At 46.5% G+C, this 20751-nt stretch overlaps 1 protein-coding gene across 6 annotated transcripts in view; it reads right to left on the minus strand.

The window, feature by feature from the left end:
- Positions 1 to 20751, minus strand: part of LOC311526839 (uncharacterized protein) — a 119071-nt gene that overhangs the window by 90630 nt on the left and 7690 nt on the right. For 2 of the 6 annotated variants that reach the window (XR_014713170.1, XR_014713171.1), the window contains one exon: positions 9789 to 12391. Coding sequence is in view for 2 of the 6 variants with exons in the window: in XM_084640306.1 (XP_084496432.1) it covers positions 1 to 77; positions 491 to 518 (105 nt within the window). In the remaining 4 variants the exon portion in view is untranslated. Of the gene's footprint in view, positions 616 to 3730; positions 3824 to 9788; positions 12392 to 19879; positions 20385 to 20751 lie in introns of those variants that run through there. The other 4 variants (XM_084640306.1, XM_084640305.1, XR_014713169.1 and 1 more) reach the window with 4 other exon arrangements.

The following is a 20751-nucleotide window of genomic DNA, read 5'->3' on the forward strand; positions in this document are numbered from 1 at the left end:
ACAGGCTCGGGTAAACGATAGCAGCTTCCTACTCTGTGTATCAGACCCTGCTCGTGCAGCAGGAATGGCTCGTTCTACTGCTGAAGACAAGATGAAATGTCATTTTTGCTGGAGAGGAAATGCAGAAACCCAGTGGGCTGTTTCAGTATGTGATTCTGCTGGTGAAACCACAGCAGCGCAGAGCCTGGTGTTTGCTTCCTTACACTCGCTGCCTCTGAAATGACTTCAAGAGATAAGTTAAGCGAACAAGAAAAAAATACAGTGACATAAGCACCCACTCCCCAGTAGCCTTTCTTACAAGCTCCTGCTGCTGACCAAAGGCAAAATTCTGTCCCTTTGAACTAGATGTGGATCCCAATATTTTGCTCTACTGTTGGGAGAGCCAGGCAATGGGATGAGGGAGAGCACACCAGAGTTTTGATCTACGGCATGCATCTAAAACTAGTAGGTAGTCTCAACATGGCAGCTGCCCCTTCCCAACCAGCCGTACCTCCTTCCACCCTTCTGGTAGGTTCCATGGTCTGACCTCTCCTAGCTTCCTAGGACATCCAACCTTTGACGACCTTCTTGCAGGGTCTAACCATCTTGTTGGGTCCCAGCCATGCTTCTGTGACCCTAGAATGTGCCAGATTTGAATTAATTTAATTAGTAGCAGCAAGGCCTAGAAAATAAGTGACTCTGAACCCAGATTCCCTGACTCAAGTAACACCGCTACCCCCTCACATCTTTTCAGATCTGCTGCAGCCAACACAATGGCCACAAAAATCACTCGGGGACCCAAATCCCACAATCCTTTGCACTCACACAGGACTGTGGTAGATAGAGAGATGATTTTTCAGCTGTTTTGGGGGGGCATGGACAAAAATAGGATTGAGGCCCATGGCTGATCACAGCTTCTACAAAATTATCCAAGATGTGTTCTTGGATTCATTCACTGCTCTCTTCTGTGTTTTAGTCTTTCCACACAGTGACTTAGGGCGTAGGGTGACCAGATGTCCCAATTTTATAGGGACAGTCCTGATTTTTGGATCTTTTTCTTATATAGGCTTATATTTCTTATATTACCCCCCACCTCCTGTCCCGATTGTTCACATTTGCTGTCTGGTCACCCTATTAGGGCGACACATTCTTGAGCTGCATCACCATGTAACAAAGGGAACTTAACCATGAGGCAAACACCATGGCTGTTCTCACTCTCTGCCTACCCAGGCTGAAGAGCCAGCAGCTAACCACAGGCTAAAGATAGTAAGATCAAAGCTGAATCTCAAAAATGACTTTCACGTGAGACCTGGTTCAGGGCTGCCCTTGTCACTGCTCTTTTCTCTCTTTTTTTAATTAACTAGGTGAAGACTACAGGATGACAGGAAATCCAGTCAACATGCTCCCCATCGCTATCACAATACCCCAAATTGAAGCAAGTTAGGACCATAATCAGAAACTAACAAACCGATGTAGAGAAGTCAAGAGTGAGCCTCCTTACTGGTACTCTTTTCATTATTTTTCGTATATAGCTGAGTGCAATAGAGTCTCTATTTTTTTAAACATGCTTGTATTTTTCTGAGAGGCAGTGAGGAAGGGGGTATCTATGGCAGACACACTGTTCTGACTACATGATTATAGATAGCAATCGTATTTCCTCCTGGTCAAGCTATTTTAATCCAAGAACTTGGGGCCTGCAACTGCAAAAACATCCATGTGTGAGTAAGTTGGGGGTACTCATCCGAATAAAGCAACTCATGCAAGTAAGTGTTTGTGGGATTGGGCTCTGAGCAGTTCTGTGCCTGATTCACTGGTGATGTGAAGGGGTCCTGTCTTCCCATGGGGCATGAAAGTGGGATAGCCAGTTCCTACACCATCTTCCCCCAGCCCCTGGTGTAGGGCACATGCTGGCAGGGGCGGGGGGAAGGGTTAGGAGCGGTGGCTGGAGAGCTCTGTATTCTGGCTGTTTGCAGCTAGGCTGTGCCCAGTTGGCACATTTTAGGGCAGCCAGAGGAGCTAGGCAGAGAATCAGAGAGTTGTCATTGACGACTCTAAGGAATCCAGTGGCACCTTAAAGACTAACAGATTTATTTGGGCATAAGCTTTCGTGCATAAAAAAAAAAACACTTCTTCAGACGCAGGGAGTGAAAATTACAGATGCAGGCATTATATACTGACACATGAAGAGAACGGAGTTACCTCACAAGTGGAGAACCAGTGTTGACAGAGCCAATTTGATCAGGGTGGATATAGTCCACTCCCAATAACTGATGAGGAGGTGTCAATTCCAGGAGAGGCAAAGCTGCTTTTGTAATGAGCCAGCCACTCCCAGTCCCTATGCAAGCCTAAATTAATGGTGTTAAATTTGAAACTGAATTTTAGTTCTGCAGTTTCTCTTCGAAGTCTTTCAGAGTAGCAGCCGTGTTAGTCTGTATTCGCAAAAAGAAAAGGAGGACTTGTGGCACCTTAGAGACTAACAAATTTATTTGAGCATAAGCTTTCGTGAGCTACAGCTCACTTCATCGGATGGTTCGCATCCGATGAAGTGAGCTGTCGCTCACGAAAGCTTATGCTCAAATAAATTAGTTAGTCTCTAAGGTGCCAAAAGTCCTCCTTTTCTTTCTTTGAAGTGTGTTTCTGAAGTTTTTTTGTTCAAGTACAGCTACTTTCAAATCTGTTATAGAATGTCCAGGAAGATTGAAGTGTTCTCCTACTGGCTTTTGTATGTTACCATTCCTGATGTCTGATTTGTGTCCATTTATTCTTTTACGTAGGGACTGTCCGGTTTGGCCAACATACATGGCAGAGGGGCATTGCTGGCACATATCACATTAGTAGACATGCAGGTGAAGGAGCCCCTGATGGTGTGGCTGATGTGGTTGGGTCCTCTGATGGTGTCGCTAGAGTAGATATGGGGACAGAGTAGGCAATGAGGTTTGCTACAGGGATTGGTTCCTGGGTTAGTGTTTCTGTAGTGTGGTGTGTAGCTGCAGGTGAGTATTTGCTTCAGGCTCGGGGGCTGTCTGTAAGTGAGGACTGGCCTGCCTCCCAAGGTCTGTGAGACTGAGGGATCGTTTTCCAGGATAGGTTGTAGATTGTTGATAATGTGCTGGTGAGGTTTTAGCTGGGAGCTATACGTGATGGCCAGTGGTGTTCTGTTATTTTTCTTGTTGGGCCTGTCCTGTAGTAGGTGATTTCTGGGTACCTGTCTCACTCTGTCAATCTGTTTCCTCACTTCCCCAGGTGGGTATTGTAGTTTTAAGAATGCTTGATAAAGATCTTGTAGGTGTTTGTCTCTGTCTGAGGGATTGGAGCAAATTCAGTTGTATCTTAGGGCTTGGCTGTACACAATGGATCGTGTGATGTGTCCTGGATGGAAGCTGGAGGCATGAAGGTAAGAAGACTCTGGCTCTATAATTTTTGGTGTCAATAGAGAAAGCAATTACAGACATTTTCTCTTCCAATGAGGACCATTTGCAAATTTGAGTTTCCCCAGTATCTTCCTTTATTAACTGTCTATAAAGGATGATCAGAATGGTCCCTTCTGGCCTTAAACTCTATGAATCTATTAAATTCCTTCTATGTCTGATTTACTTTTAAGTGACCGTTCAGTTTATCAGGCAGGAATAAAGATATACCCCTCCAGAATCATATTAAGTCTGGGACCAATCCTCCATTGAAGGTGATGGGAATTCTGTCTACAGTAGGATTTCAGGAATAGGTCTTCCCTTTCTTCTGTGATCTGTAACACCTGTACTGGAGTAAATTCTCTTCTCGCAAGTCCAGCAGCAGCCTCCCGGCAGGCACGCCATACAGTCTGAACGTTTTTGCTGGTTGTTTCAATCTAAGACATGGTGTAGATTTTTTGTTACTATTCTGTATCTTTCTCTTGTTTTGCTTAGTCACTGCCTCAGGCACATAATTCCTTACTCATCTGTAGAGCATGTACAGTGGTACGTGATAATAGCCATCTGTAGATTGATAAAATACAATCTTTGGTTTTAAAGCAGAGGCGGGAAACTATGGCCTGCATCCGGCCCATGGGACCATCCTGCCTGCCCCCTGAGCTCCCGGCCGGGAAGGCTAGCCCCCGGCCCCTCCCCTCCTGTCCCTCCTCCCCTGCAGCCTCAGCACACCACACCGCCAGCGCTCTGGCCCACTGCTCCTACCGGGCAGCACTGGCGGCGTAGCTGCGAGCTCCTGCCGCTCAGAGTGGCATGGTAAGGGGGGGAAGCGGGGGGGTTAGATAAGGGGCAGGGGGTCCTGGGGCAGTCAGGGGATGGGGAGCAGGGGGGTTGGGTAGGGGTTGGGGTCCTGGGGGGTGGTTAGGGGGCAGGGGTGTGAATAGGGGTCGGGGCAATCAGGATGGGGAACGGGGTGGGTTGGATAACATGGGAGTCCCGGGGGGGGGCTGTCTGGGGGCGGGGGTGTGGATAGGGGTCAGGGCAGTCAGGAGACAGGGAGCGGGGGGGGGGGTGGATGGGTCAGAGGTTCTGAGGGGGGCAGTCAGGGGGCAGGAAGTGGGAGGGGGAGGATAGGGGGCCAGGGTCAGGCTGTTTGGAGAGGCACAGCCTTCCCTACCCGGCCCTCCGTACAGTTTTGCACCCCGATGTGGACTTCAGGCCAAAAAGTTTGCCCACCCCTGTTTTAAAGGATTTCTAAGCGTTTTAGAAGCTGGCGTGGTTTAGTAATCTCATGCTATTCCATAGCCATTTGTTAATCACCTGTTTTATCTCTGAGCACAGCCACTGCTAGACTCCCCCCCCCATCCCAATTAAAAGCCTCTCTCTATTTCAAAAAGGGTGTCATACATTCTTTTTGGACTGTTCAGTGAATGACTATCACACCTCTGGCCAAGGAAGCCACTGGAGATCTAGAGATATATTTTTAATTTTCAGTGTCAAAAGCTGGTTTAATTCGGACTGTGACTTTCTGCAGATAAAAGCCAGATTGAATAGCTCCCTATATTTCTAAGATTGTTTAACATTTGTACATGGCACCCTAGGTCTGCATGATGATTTACAGAGGGACTGAAGACATTGGGTAAAATTTTCAACAGTGTCTAAGGGACTTAGGCATTGAAAATCAGTGGGAGTGAAACATCAAAGTCATGTAGGTGTTGTGAACAATTTACTCACTGTCTCTCTTTAAAGGCGCCTGCAGAGTGGGTTAGACAGAGAGAGAGACAGAGAGTGAGATGACACCGGACAGCAGGGCGGGAAGGGGGTTTACACCAAACAAGGCTCTGAGGTTGCTGATTTCCATAAGATAAGCATCCTAGTAGTTCCTTTTTCATGTGTGTTTTAACAAGTTGGGCAGGGCTGGGAGTGACTGTAACACTGGCTGCTTCATGCAGCAGAAAGGGGAATTGTTCTTGCACATTTTTCCTCCAACCATACCCACATTTTGTTCTTTAGCCCATTCACAAATGGGCTGAGAAATAGTAGGTGCCTATGTTATTTTGGCCGATTTCTGGTTTTTTTTTATTGACAAAGGTGACAGAGAAGAGGTACTGAGTAGCAGCTGTGTTAGTCTGTGTACACAAAAAGAACAGGAGGACTTGTGGTACCTTACAGACTAACCAATTTATTTGAGCATAAGTGAGCTGTAGCTCACGAAAGCTTATGTTCAAATCAATTGGTTAGTCTCTAAGATGCCACAAGTACTCCTGTTCTTTTTTTGGAGAAGAGTTAGTGGACCTGCTTGTGTGCTGCCCTGTATGTTGCATAATCATTTGTACCCCTGTAAGGTGAGTACAAAACATTATCACATCAGAGTAAGAGCTTTATCCTCTCTTTGTGCAGGTGAAAATCACACTAGAGTCGGTGCAGAGAAATATTGATTGAGGGCTAATGTTGGGAGGACACTTTGAATCATAAAAGTGTAATAGAAATACTAATTAATTAAATATGAATTAACATTAGTATTGTGGGAGATCTCATTTGCTATCTTTCCCTCTGTCTCCCACTGCTTCTCTTTTCAGCAGTTTCTCTCTTTCTCCCCCCTTGTCCCACCCAACTTTCTTGATTTTGCCTGTATCTCTGTTGCTTTCTTTGCAGGGGATTGGGTGTGAACACCTGTGGGACCTTCTGTCTGGGTCACAAGTTCTGGCAGCCCCATCTTATGCCATCACCCTAGGGTGCAGCTCAAGAGTTTAACCACTTTAACAAACCCTGATTTTTTTGGCTGTACTACCTTCTACTCTGCCTCAAGAGGCCTGCATTCATAATAAACATAGAATTCAGTGGGGTCACATCCTATGCATGAGCCACGTTTGATCATGTCCACAGAAATACAGAGGCATCACAGACGGAAGAAATGACTGCAGCTCCCCAGAGACCGATCAGGTCCCACAATTAAGTTAAAAACAAATGATTACTGCAAAAGCACAGGACTTTTACAGTGCCATATTTCTTTCTTATGCTGGTTCTTTCTCTATAAATATTGCTCTAGTTTGTGTTTGCAATGGAAAAGTCTGAGCCGCTTATTAGATTTCACTGGAATGAGGCCAGTTTGTACCAGCTGGGAGTCTAGCCCCCTGTTCCAACCTTACCATTTGAAACTGATTTGGAACATGGTATTTAGCGTGATAAAAAGAAACCTCAATGTGATATATGGTATAGAGTCTCCTCCTCCCCCTCTTCAGGGTTCCTTATGTTGCTGCTTTTCTCTGCATCTGGGCAATATGCAAAATATGTTTTTATTTATGCCTTGCTTTATTTCTTTATTGTGCACAGGCCAAAAGTCATTCCTGGTGTGAGTCAGCAGACTTACATTGGGGAATGAATTTGGCCCGATAGGGGTTAAACTCCAGCTCATTCCTTACTCAGGGTGAAATCCTGGAGGCCCCAGCAGGCCCATAGCACAATGGAACTCCTGATTCTGCTGTTCAGAGAGGAGCCAGGATAGAGAGGGCATGCACAAGCTGTGTGCACAGAACCACTGCCTCATCTGGTATGCTCCAGAGGTGAGTTCTGCAGGTGCATGGAAGGGAAAGGGTATGGAGCAGCTAGCCAAGGTTATGATGACGGGTGAGTAGAATGCAGGGATCCACTAGCCCACAAAGATGCCTAGAGGGGATATAGCAGGTTAACCTGCAGCAGTGGTCAGGAAGAAGGTCTGCCAGAGTCGCCTGCTGGTTAAGGCAGAGGAATCTGTACCTCAGTCCCTGCGTGGGTGCATGAGAACACAGCCCATTTTCTCAGTGGTGAGTCTTTTGCTCTTTACACAAACAAATGTAACCGTACAAAGTGGGGCCCAAATAACTATGGGTGATGCACAAGATCTAGCTCCCCATACGCACTACTGCTTTGGCCGGGTTTCCTGAACACAGTGAGCGCCATTGGAAGGCTCATAACAATTTAAAGGGATACTACCCAATTTCTATACACTACACTCAGGCTGGGTGCTCTTCTCACTCAGTCCTTAGTCAGGCAAAACTTCACTGAAGTCACAGCAGCCTCCCCAACAATACTTAGGGGATCCACGTTTGGATATTCACAACTTTATTGCATTTTCTTTTCCATCCAGAAGATGATTTTCCTGCTGGGGTGGGTAATGAGAGACCCGGTGGAGGCTGCTGCCATGTGTTTTTTCTTTTCTGTTCACCTGGTAGGCCCCTTCATGCCACTAGAAGATTTGACTATCTCCGCAGCTGGAGAGTCCCCTAGTTTGGAAGAGGCAGCATAGGTGCAGGGAACATGCAGGACAGGGCGTGAGCAGCACTATGCTCTGGCTAGCCTCAACTGGCAGATGGTCCCTTGGGGACCATTTCCAGCTGGCTCATGTTCGAGCAGCTTCCAGATGGTGAGTGCAACTTGACATGGTAGGTGAATTTTGCAAGTATGTAAGATTTTGGCCTACTAGGGAGGAGGGTTGTGGCCTGCAATCCTGGAGCGGCTAGCAGTTGGGATTCACTCCTCCCGGGAATCAGAATTAAGTCGACCCCCAGAAAGTGATGGAGTTTTGTCCGAGGAGAATCAAGGTTCTCACCCCAGACATGGGCCACATTCATATCAGTCCAATAAGGGATTTTACCATGAATCTCCCAATGTTTGGTGTTTTCATTAAGTCCCAACTGATGGAATCAGGATTATGGGATAACCTCTATTTTCTTTAAAAGAAAAACAAAACTAAGCCCCCGTGGAGACACACCTGAGCCAAGCACACCCCTGAGACTCAGAAACAAGAAGGCAAATAAAATGACACACACAGAGAGTTATTTTTAAGTCATTCTTATGATTTTGGGGACCTGACAGAAGATTTTTCAACACTTGGGGTTGGCAATACTGTGTCTGGCAGTTTAGTAGCTGCCCAAGTGTGGTGTGCCAGGAAGGAGCTGCTCTTGGTAGATGTAAAGGGAGGATGATAAAAGCACCCACAGGCACTGACTGTTGTTTTTCTTGGTAGGTGTGCCACCCCTGCTCCTCCCTAAGGCCCCACTCCCGCTTGGCCTCTTCCCCCAAAGTCCCACCCTTGCTCTGCCTCTTCCCGCTCCACTCCCCCGAGGCTCCCCCCAGCCCGCTGCTCCCTGCTCTCTGCCCCCAGCTCCTCCTCCCCAAGCGGCTCCCACTCACTGATCCAGGGCCAGCCCTGGGAGCTGCCGAACAGCTGATCTGTGGCCAGCCCCAGGGCCATAACCACCGTGGCTGGTGGGTGCTGAGCACCCCCCTATTATTTTCCATAGGTGCTTGAGCTCCAGAGCACCCATGGAATCAGCACCTATGAAAGCACCTCCCCCCACAACCATTAGCTTCCCAGGACTACCAGTGTTAGCCATATATACCATGGCTGGCCCCAGATAAATGGGGTAGGTCGAGTGCTCTTATACTAGAGTAATTGCTCCCACTTTGGCCAATGCAGAGAGTGGGGCAGCCCCTAGGGGGCTAGAAAGGATCAGGGAACAGCTGGCTGGGAGAAGGTGTTTGAAGAAAGCCAGGAGAGAAAAGAGAAGAGGGGCAGCTGGGAACTGCCAAAGACCAGGGGACGGTCTAGGGAGGAGAGCAGTTGGGGCGGGGCTTGCTGGCTGATCTCCCTAAACTGCAGAGCCGAGGGCTGAAGGCAGAATACCAACAGAGGAGCTTACCAGACCTGACATCTCCAGAGCTGGACCCAGAGAAACCATAAGGGCCAGGTGGAGGGAGAGGTGTTTCCCTGGCCTGGATGTTCTTAGCATGTTGGGGTTCCTGCTGGGAGGAGCAGGGTTGCACCCTAGTGGGAAGGCGTGGGGTGGCTGTCATGGTCCAAGACCAGGAGAGGGGTGTGCAGGGGAGCAGGGGCCTGGAGAGGGATGGTGTGGGTCTGTATGTTCCATGTACTGTTTAGATTATGTCAGGGCCTTCTTGCACTATGGCATTTGAGCTCAACCATAGACATGTAGGGCTAGAAGGGCCCTGGAGAAGTTATCAAATACAGCCCCCTGAACTGTGGCAGGACCAAGTAAAGCTATTTTATAATAACTCACGTACATGGGACTTTAGCAATAAATTAACCCCTCTGGGGGTATTTCTGGGGAGACTGCAGGAGGGAAACGGAGGCAGGCATGCCATTATGCTGTAGCCTGCTGCAGAAGGGTACTCCAGGTGGGGATGCCCTGGGTCAATACCTCTGTAGACACTTTTCAGAGTAACAGCTGTGTTAGTCTGTATTCGCAAAAAGAAAAGGAGTACTTGTGGCACCTGAGAGACTAACCAATTTATTTGAGCATAAGCTTTTGTGAGCTACAGCTCACTTCATCGGATGCATACTGTTTTTCCACAGTATGCATCCGATGAAGTGAGCTGTCGCTCACAAAAGCTTATGCTCAAATAAATTGGTTAGTCTCTCAGGTGCCACAAGTACTCCTTTTTTTTTCTGTAGACACTGTGTCTAAGAAGCATGAGCACTGGACTGGGACTTAGGAGACCAGGATTCTATTCCTGGAATTGCTACTGGCCTGTTGAGTGACCTTGGGTAAGTCACTTCACCTCTGTGCCTCAGTTTCCCCATCTGTAAAATGATGATGATGATACTGCTCTCCTTATTAAAGTACTTTCTGATCCGCTGACACACACTGCTATGGAAAATCCCTACAAGGTGGGGGGAACCTGAAGAAAATCTCTGTGGAGCTTGAAAACTTGTCTCTTCCATTACCAGAAATGGGTCCATTAAAAGATATTACCTCACCCACCTTGTCTCTCTCATCCTGGGACCAGCCTGGCTGCAACACCGCTGCAAACATACGAGATCTAAGTACTATATTGTTATCATGCTATGTGAGTAGGGATGAAGGTATCACTTCTTCCTCTAAAGCTTGTATGTTGTATTATGGCAGGAGCAAATATGGGGGGGGGGCTTCCTAATGGGGTGCACCCTCTCCCAGCCTTAAATTCACACCACAGGTGCACACAGAGTAGTGAGAGATGGCTGCCAGCATCAGCAGACTGAACCTTTGTATGTTAACTGAAATCTCAATACAGGAATGGAACAAGTGATACACTCCCCTGTGAGCGGCTGGGCTGCCCTTGAGCGAGAGAGCCCACTCTGCTACAAAACACTTTACTCCTATAGACGTCACAATGACCAGCTCCTGGGGTCTGGCTAAACTCCAGAGAGCTCAGGTTTGGGCACCTGTGTGCAAAGAGGAATTGAGGGGGGGAGGGATAGCTCAGTGGTTTGAGCATTGGCCTGCTAAACCCAGGGTTGTGAGTTCAACCCCGAGTTCAATCCTTGAGGGGGCCATTTAGGGATCTGGGTCAAAAATTGGGGATTGGTCCCGCTTTGAGCAGGGGGTTGGACTAAATGATCTCCTAAGGTCCCTTCCAACCCTGATATTCTATTGTATGATGTGTGTCACCAGAAAGCTGATCTTCCTGCCCCCCCGCAATGCTGCCTGGCTGTGAGTGTGGCTGTTCCCACTGCCACGGGTCCCTGCGTGGCTGCTCTACCTTCCAATGGCCAAAACTTCAGCTGAGGCTCGCACAGAGGAGCGTAGAAGGGCATTGCAACCCAACCTCTTTCCCCTACTATGCCAGCTGCAGCTGGAGAAGTCCTTAGACTGGCTCTATGCCACTAGGAGTGCCTCCTTTCCCTGGGAAGCTCCTCCCAGCACTTGTTAAGCAGTAGCTTTAGGCGCAGAATACAAGGGTGGTTCATCACAATGCACCCATAAGACAGTGGAGAATCTGGCTCAGACCCTCAAGTTTCTTCAAAAAGAAGTCTTCAGCCTTGGAGCAGGGCCTGTCCTGTCCTTCATAAGGGCTTGGAAAGCATCTTGCACGCAGTAGACGCATCAGCACATAAATCATCAAAAAGAGGAGAAAATAGCTGTGAAAAATACATGGGAATTATGGTGCTTACTGGCTCCATTGATACTGCAATGGAGTTTTCAGAAAATAGATTGTGTACAATAGGGGAAGCATTTCTATACTTCTTCCTCTCTACTGTCTTCGGGCTACCAGAAATGACTGAACAAGGGGAAGGTAGCAAGGACTAATTCAATTTTAGTTCCAAGTCAAATCTAAGGTACGTGTATGTCCCCCATCACCATAATATCGGAGCATTTTGCAGTGCTCTTAGCCCCATGTTGCAGATGGGGAAATGTGGCACAGGCGCTAAGTGACTTGCTCAGGGTCACAAATTCAAGGCTGTGGCAGAGCACAGAATTGCAAGCAGGTCTCCCAACGCTTAGACTAGTGCCCTGGCCCATCCTTCCTCTCAAAGCCTCTTTAAGTTAGCCAAGCATTTAAAAAGGGCCTTCCATGTAACTTGAATTTTTGCAAAATAAATTTGCTTGCCCTGAGCCCATACATGCCACAACTTTCACCTGCATCAATTTATTTTTGATGGTCAGAACCCTTCCCTGCTCTCAACAAAGGCTTTCTAGTGGAAATCCTGCTACAACAGGGCTGTTCTACTTCAGTGGGAAAGGCATTGTTGTAGAATAGGCACATGTCATTAAATCATTTTGGAAAAAAGGCATATGTTTATTACAGAGGCAATTTAAGGTTATTTTGCATAGCAACTTTCATCCCAATTAACGTTAATCCCTGAAACCAATGTTTGATTGCCTGTTAAAATGAGGATAATGAGTTGACTGGCTCAGAGATGGCTTGTTCTTTCAGGTTTGTGATTTCCTAGGGTTATTTTAACATAAGAAGAAAACAGCTTGGCTCAGATGTGTTTGCACAAAGTAGTGACAACATCTTAGCTACAAGGCTTATTTAAATCTCTGTTGGTCACGTGCACCGATGCCGTACCACTCCTTGCAGTAAAGGGGCCTCAATGGTGTAATACCAAAGAACTGAAAATGGCTAAGTGGGTGCCATTTAGCCTAACAGCTGCACCGGTCACCATTTTCATCCTCAGAAGAGCAGACGACGACAAGCTGCCACCTGACTGAAGAGACTCTGGTGGGAGGGAGTATGTCACAAAGCTGAGGTAGAAAAACAAGTGATGGATGTACAGTCAGAAAGTCTGAACTTACAAGGCAGCACAGAGAACACATCTGCCACTCATTCCAGCCAAAGTCGCCACACAGTCCATTGGCTTCTGGCCTCCAGTCCTCCCAGATTATGGACTTGCTTGAGCAGGGCAGCTCAGCAAACTGGTTTGTTATAGAAGTGGTTCTCTCCAGGAAAACTTAAGTTGCAAATGAAAAATTATGCTTTAGGGTTTTCATTGGCACACTGAAAGGGAGTTAAGGGAGTTAAGGACCCAAATCCCATTTCAAAAAATATCAGTGGGCACTTGGAGTACAATTTTCAAAGGTGGCAATGACTTAGGCTGCTAAGTCTCATCAAAAGCCAGTGGCACTTAGGCACTTTTTAAAGGTCTACCCCTACCTCCCTTAGGCTGCTTTGAAAACCTCACCTTTATACCAGTTGTATTTCTACTAGGGCCACTGTTTTCCTGAACTGGCTGAACAAACAAAAGGATTTGCAGGGATTAAGTCATAGAAATACCGTTTGCCAGAGATTTACAAAGGTTCCCCCTACTGGATTTGGGCACCTGATTCCCTGCCCTGATGGGTGGCTTTGAAAGCCTTTATTTCTACAGCGCACCTCTGCTACAAGGTGCTTGAAGCACGATCCAATAGTGAGAGCTTACAGAGTGCAATGAAAGATACCATCAAAATAAAAACATGCAACGGTTAACCAAGGAACAGTAAGCAAGCAATTAGAAGTGGTAGCTTAGGGTTAGGAAGACTGAGCCAATGACTGAAACCATGTCAGGGAGGAGTAAAATTCCAGGCCTTAAAGGCTGCCACTGCAAAGGTCCAATCACGTGCTAATGTGAGGTGTGAAGATGAACTCCCCAGAGGACAGATGGTGCCCAGGGGCAAATTGCAAGCTTGTGGGGGCAGGGCTGAGGTTGAACTGACTAGAGGATTTTGCCACCTGAAATTAACGGAGAGTGGGTGGCTGTATTTCTGAGTTGTTTTTGCTAGTCTCAAGCTCAGCTTTTGTGTGTGCCTAGGCGTTTAGGTGAACAGTGCCTGAAGGAGCTTCCCTGCTCCACATGGCAGGCTCAAAAGGCGTGGGAAGAGGCAGCCGTTGCTCTGGCTGGCATTCCACAAACCAAGCAGCACAGCTGGAAGGAGAGCAGACAGTATACTGCCCTTCTCAAAGGGGTGTAGCTCAGCGAACCCAGAAAACCAGGGGCATCTTTGGCAGAAACTGAGCTGAACTCATCAGGGTGAAAGTGAGCAAGGACAGGACCTAGTCCCCAGCACTCCAGCTTCACCTTGCCCTCCTCTTGTGCAGATGCTCTAGAGAGAGCATATCAGAGCTCCACAGCCAGGGTCTGAGCCCACCTCGGTTTTGGAATCCTTTCGTTAGGGCAACTCATGTTGATTTATGCTAATAGAGATTTGCTCCTGCTGATCCTTGCTGCTTAATTGCTGCTCAGTCATCCCACCACATTATGAATCCCACGTCAACTAATGGCTCTTCCAGGTACAAGGTCTGGAGCCTACTTCTTACCTGCAAAGAGTGCAGCAAACTCAGCCATTGTTTATCTATCTAAGGCACCTCTCACCATGCTGCCTCAGAGCCTCCCATGGGGCAATTGTCATGAAATGCACAACATGTGCCCTGTTGTATAACATAGTCTAATATTGCATGGTCTATAGTAAGAACCTTTGGGCTGGGCCAGGAATGTGCTACAAAAAATATTAAGTGAAAATATGTAGCTACTTTCCTACATCAGCATAATATGGAAGTTTGCAAAGGTCTAATATACATGTTGATTTGTATTGCAGATATTTCTGTCTTATCAACAATACCTTATTAAACATCATACTATAATGGTATTTTGCTTTGCCAGTAGAGAATATTTTAAATACACATGCTTATCGTACTGTATTTCTGACAGGCTCCCATATTAACTACAACTTGTAAGTTGTGGTAGCAAAACACACACACACACAAAAAGGTTTTAAAACTACAGGCTTTGGAGAAATATACGAGACTGAATTGACACTGCAAAAATTATAAGGGTAGATCAAGTTATCACATACTGCATAAATAATGTACATTTTGAGTGTAATAAGTCATAGCAGCTTCACAATTAGAATAGTAGGACTAGTGTATTAGAGAATCTCTTCATTCTGTCCAGCTGTCTCTCAAAAGTAAGGCTGAAAGTGGCCTCCAGTTTCTAGACTTTAATCCACAGTCATTCTGCTGGCCTGTCCTTGTTTCAGCTTTGCCAAAGACATATGCTTGAGTTTTTGAAGTGATTAGATTTGTCTGGGCTGGAGCCTCAAGGGGAGAGAACGTGAGGTTTCTGTGTATATTTCTTTTTACACTTCTCTACTGTAGTTTTAACCATGTTTCTGTGTTGTTTAAAGGGATAGTACCAGGATAAAAAACTCCCTTGCAGAATTCTTGCTGGGCCTTTTATGAATGATTTGGCAAGAAGAGAGGCCAGCTGCTACCCCCCAACTCTGCGGAACGGGCACACTGCAGCTCCTTTGTGCGCCTGCTGCATATCTACATAGCTCTGCTGAAGACGGTGGAGCCACGCTAATTTACACCAGGTGAGGATATGGCCCATCATGCACAAGAGGCTCACTGCAGAGGGGTGATCTCACCTAAGATGAGGCTACAGGAAGGGACTGGTAACTATCGCAGGAGGTGGATGCCTTCTCTCTTTGACTTACAGTTTGGCCTCAAATAGGAAACTGGTTGGTTCTTAAAACTGCTGTGCTAAGAACTCTTCCCATGCAGTAATTTTCCTTTTAACTGTTAAGGAAGTGAGCAGCTTCACACTGAAACATGCAGTCATTCTCCTCTCTACTGCAGTCCCACCCAGTAAACTCAGGAGAGGTCCCATCCCGCCCCCACTGCTGCCAGCGCTGACAACCCGTGGCCTCAATGGCGTAAGATTGAGCCCATTGTTTAGGGCACTACTTGGTCAATTCAGACAGAGCATAACACAGACTGTCCCCTGACCTCCTCCTCACTCCAGCTGTCACAATGCCTACAGGGCTCAGGAAGCTGGTGGGCTGGGATGGCTGCTTATCATGCTGACCAGCAGTGTCTGTTTCCTTGTGCTCCCCTGTTTGTCGTATTCACTTGTGGTCTCTCATCTTCCACTTTGACTGTAAACTCTTTGGGGCAGGGACTGTCTTTCTGTTCTGTGTCTGTTCAACATCTAGAGCAGTGGGGTCCTGATCCAGGAGAGTGGCCCCTAGAGGCCACCATATTTCTGGTTCCCTCCTGTGCACACTGTGCTCTTGAGTGTAATTTTCCTTGCTTGTTGTCAGCTTTGGGGGTTTAGGTTTGTAAAAGGAATCCAGTTCACACAGAAATAGAACATTTCAGTTCACACACATGCAGCTTGTTCCCCTCCACATTAATTGCTGGGCAAAAATCATATTCATGAGTAATTCTGTTTCCCTGATGCTCAGACTCCTTACAGAGTGGAGTGTTTGACTTGCTTGTTGTGGATTTGTTCAGTTGAAAGAACAAACATCCAGCAAAACGATGGAAGTTGTTCAGTTTGAATTGCTTCCCCCCCCCCACCCCCAGACATCACATGCTATCTATTGAGAGAGATTATTTTTAAAAATAGTTTCTGGAATTTGGCCAGATCCTGTATATTTGTCAGAAATTGGGAGAGCGGGAAGGGAAATCCAACTCAAAAGTGTTGGGTACCACTACGCGACCAATCGGTTGGGGGGGGGGGAGAGGGAGCATTGACCAAATTAGAACAGCAAAATTTGGCTCTTAATCAGTTCCCTGTTTGCTTTCAGTAGCAGCAGCTGATTTATTCCAACAAAGTAAAACTGACCTCCAGCCACACTGCACTCCTGTGCTCACCTCACCAAACTATTGACTTATGCCTTGTTATTCCATGAACTATCTTCTCCTTTGGAAGCACTGAATAACTCGACATTCTGCATTTACCTGAGACAAAAACAAATGAACTCAAGTATTAGGTGAGGACTGTTTGCATTAGGACAAAAGCCAGAACAGATTTCCATGCTCAGTGAGATTGTGCTGCTGTTTACCCTGAGGAGAACTGCAGGCTGACTTCTGCTTTGTGCTGCAAAGAAAACAAAGTATAAAATGCTCTAGCCCTTTTCTCTGTGACCTTGAAGCGTGAGCCTCCTTCCCCTCCCCCTCCGCTCTGTTTTTTGTATCCTGCCACTGTCCCCTGTCTCAAACTGGCTCTAAACCTCAGAGGTACTTTCATATCTCAGCTCACTCAGTAGCACTTCCTCCTTTCTCCTCCCTCCCACTAGATGCTGCAACGCTCTCCTCCACAGACTCAGTTTAAGCTCACAGGATGTGATTCCCAGCTATTGGGAGGTTAAAGTCCCTCCACTTGTGACAGACCTCCACCTGCCCATAACCGTGCCCCCCCCTTGGCCCCATCAGCATTGCCATAGCCATCCTAGCCCATGGCCATCTTGCTCTCTGCTCTGCATTTTTGCAGGGTTTGTTCTCTATTAAATTCTTACATTTGTTCTTTGTGTTGAGTTTGGTCCCTGCCTTCTCCCTCTCTCCCCTTTCTTGCAGCTCCCCCCTCTTCTTTGCAGTTCTTCATCTGCCTCATCTCCCCACCCATTTCCTTTCCTTTCCAACCCTAACCCCACTCCCTCCGCAGTTCCAGTTCCCTTTCCCCGTTTCCTCCTCTGCACGTTCTTTCCCCCTTCCTTCCCTGGCTTTGCTCTCTTCTTCTGTCCCACTCCTTTGCTGACTTCCCTGCTCTGCCCCCCTTCACGCACGAAAGAGGGCCTGTCACTGCCTCTGTGCCGATTGAATGCTCTAGTATGTTGGGAACTGGGCCTTAAAGCCAATGGGCATGTTTTGCCACCAATTTCAGTGGGAGCATGAGCCAATGGCAGATTCCTCACCTTTTATCTGGCCTCACTGGGAAGCAAATGAGACATGCACAGGTGCCATCACATTCAACGTCTGCCCCCTGAATGCTCACTACATCTTAGCTCCTGTTACCTCTTAGAAAACTTGGTCCTATTACTCCACGGATGGGTAAAAGGAGACAGTGATGCAGTCCATACGAATGGTACAATAGTTTCCTTCTCTCAGACTGGTCCTCAATACAAAGAGAGGCTTCCATGGGGAAGTACCCACCACACTAGAACTGAGCACAGCAGGTGAAAGCATGATCCCTGACTCTGCCTTGGTTGATGATCTGGAATCTACTAAGCCTCTGGGTACTAAACGAGGGAAATTTTCATGGTGAACTCTCAATTTTACTAAATGTTTCCCTATGTCAGTATTATACGAGAGATGAACCTAAAGTGAAAACTTGATAGCTGGAGCCAGGCAGACAGATACTAATGGGATGAACATGATGTTAACATGTACACTGGCAGATCCAAACTCACACAGATTTCAGAAGTTGTTCAGATCAGGGACTCCAGAGAGGCCCAGGCTTGTATGCAAACTTCTAAAGGGGTTGGGTCTAACGCTACTTAGGAAATGGGGGTTTCCCTCTCTTTCCCTCCACCCTCTGAAAATGTTTGAAGAAGATGAAAACAATTTCTATGAATTACTTGTGTGTGTTTTTTTAAATCAAAACTCCTCCAAAAATTCAGTTTTACGCAACCACAAGTTTCAGCCAGTCAGGCAGAAAATTTCAGTAAAACCAAATTTGTGGGTTTTACTGAAACCCCCCCCAAATCGACCATGGTTTTTTTGTGTGTGGCCAAAAAAATTAATTATTTACCCCCGATTAATTAAAAAATGGACATTTCACCTGGATTTTTTTTTTCAGTAAAATAGCTATCTTCTATTAAAACAGACCTTTTACAGAAAAAATTTGACCAGCTCTAGTTAGGTCTCTATTCTTGGCTCAAGCCCCTTTCTATTTTACATGTAGAACTCAAAGCACATCTTAGTGTAGGGACACTGAAACGCAACCACTTCTAGGGTTGCCTGGGAAATGCGACTTCAGTGAAATATAGAACACATATAAAATATGTGTGACCAATTGCAATGACAAGGTTGTGTTGGCAGATTGTGCAGCCGGGTAATGAAATCCCTGTCCAGAATTCATTGAGCCTTGAGAGGGAAGCGGATGTGGCCAAAAAAGGTCTGCACTGCGACCACACCCAGCTTCTGCACTCAGATTAACAAACAAGACCTTTACAAGTAATAACAATGCATGAAACCCAAAGGCTGAGACCTCTACACAATGTACAAAAGTGAAATACTGTAAGATGTTGAGGCAGGTGCAAAAAGCCACCAGTCAGAGGACTATAACTTTGAAGGAGGCCTGCAAAGAACATGAAAACAATACTTGGATCAGGCTCTTGCAAGGCCAAGAGCTAGCTACCATATAAGAGGCAACAAAAAGCTGGGTGTCCAGGATGGGCACAATTTTACTGGTCTATGTGGGGGTAATGCAAACAAAACAACCCGCCTCCCCTCTACATCCTGGGAACCAAGAATTGCTGCATTGAAAAAAAAACCCGAACAAAACCAAACAACCAATTGATATGGCAAACCTGAAAAACATTTCAGCTGCAAAACTTTCAGCTTCTCTGCACTTACTCAGGCAAAGCTCCTGTTGAAGACTGGAAATTTTGCTTATGCAAAGAGAGCTATATATTCACAAGTTTGCTCCTTCTACCTTTATTGGCAAAGCCATCCATCCCCCCTGCCTCCTTCAGGCATCTGCTCAGCCACTTTTCCTCCCCACCATTGCAGGTCATAATCCTTAGCCTGTGAAATCAATCATTTCTCCAGCCATCAATTCTGATGTCACAGCCAGCAAAGGGTCATCACTTCAGACAAGGAATAAGGAGCAGGAATAAGGATGAACTCTCAAGAAGCAAAGATCCAGTTTTTCATGCAAATGTGTCCCCAGCACAATGCTGGGATCTAGTTTGGGAATGTGTTCATTGGGCCCACCTTTTAATTAAGAGCTCAAAAACTGAATAAAAGGGACTGAACTAGCCACAGCATCCTGGGTAAAAGTCAGGAACTGAGAGGCCAGAGAGCGGACACAAGAATTCCCCTCCTCACAGAGAGATATTGTCATTAGAGGGCAGGATAGCTGTGCTGTACTAGCAGACTGCCTATTTCAAAAATCCACCCAGCTACCCGGCAGAAGTGATATTTGTCTTCATGGTCACTGGTCCCTCCATTATCACCTGTTCCATCCTCAGCAACCTTCACAGGTGAAATAAAGTCACAAAGAGTTTTGCCTTGTCCTTTTCCCACCCGCTGATAGAAAACATACACCCACTCTGGGCTGACACATTGACTCGCTGGCGAAATAAAATAATGCCTTAAAAAAGGAAAGTTTCATACACTTTTCCAGGAGACAGCAGCACTTCAACTTAGCGCTGCTTGAGATCAGGAATTCCAGAAATTGGTAGTGCTGCAAATGTAGCCACCTAACAAACACACAAGAAAACTTATACCGTTACTTCAGAAATTAGTCTGGCATACAAAATTTCATACAGGCTGGTCACTTCTAGACTATAAACTAATGCCACGACATTTATTGGATAACCACAGTTACATTTATAAAGATGGCAGATGGATATCACAATATTATGTTATACATAAATAAAGATTATTTTATTCAAGACCTAGGCTTCAGTTAAACTCCCATGCCCAGCGGGCATGCAAAAAGTGTGTTTGAAACTATATTTTAGACCTATCATTTATTATAGAACGCCCAGGACCACAATCATGAACCACAACCTCATTGTACTAGGTGCTGTACAAACAGAACAAAAAGAACTAAAGAGCTTACAGACCCTGTTCCTCTAGCACCTGATGGGCCAGATCGCCGCCGCCTGCACCTCTACACCTGTTCAGTTCTTTACACCTGTGTAACCGACACCAGAATGGTTCCCATACAGTCATGTATTGCCCGAATTTTTTCCTCTTTAAATGCCCAGTTGGCAGAAGGCTCTGGTTTCAGCGTGTTCCAGGTGCCAGCTGTTAAGAGAGATGGAGCAAGCTACATTGAACGGAAGGACAAAAGACTGGAACAACCCTGTCACTCATGGAAGTGTCGTCTGAGCTGCAGACAGTGTTTGTAAAGGGAGGGGTGCTGAATGCGGGGAACTAAGCAATAGCCTGGGTCGATTTGTATTCTCCAGGGTAGGAAAAACCAGCAAGTCTTGTGCTACATTTTCAACTTTAACCGAATGAGAAACTGCGAGGTGCCAACAGTCTTCCCACAAGGATAGGAGAAGCAATTGAGCTTTCTCACCATCCACAGAACAGTCAAATCAGTCCATCCCAGAGCAACAAATCAAAGCCCAAACAGGTGTGCTTGGGGCGATGGGCCAGGGGAGAGGTT

Source organism: Lepidochelys olivacea (genome assembly GCF_965140295.1).
Source record: "Lepidochelys olivacea isolate rLepOli2 genome assembly, chromosome: 9".
NCBI classification, from domain to species: domain Eukaryota; kingdom Metazoa; phylum Chordata; order Testudines; family Cheloniidae; genus Lepidochelys; species Lepidochelys olivacea.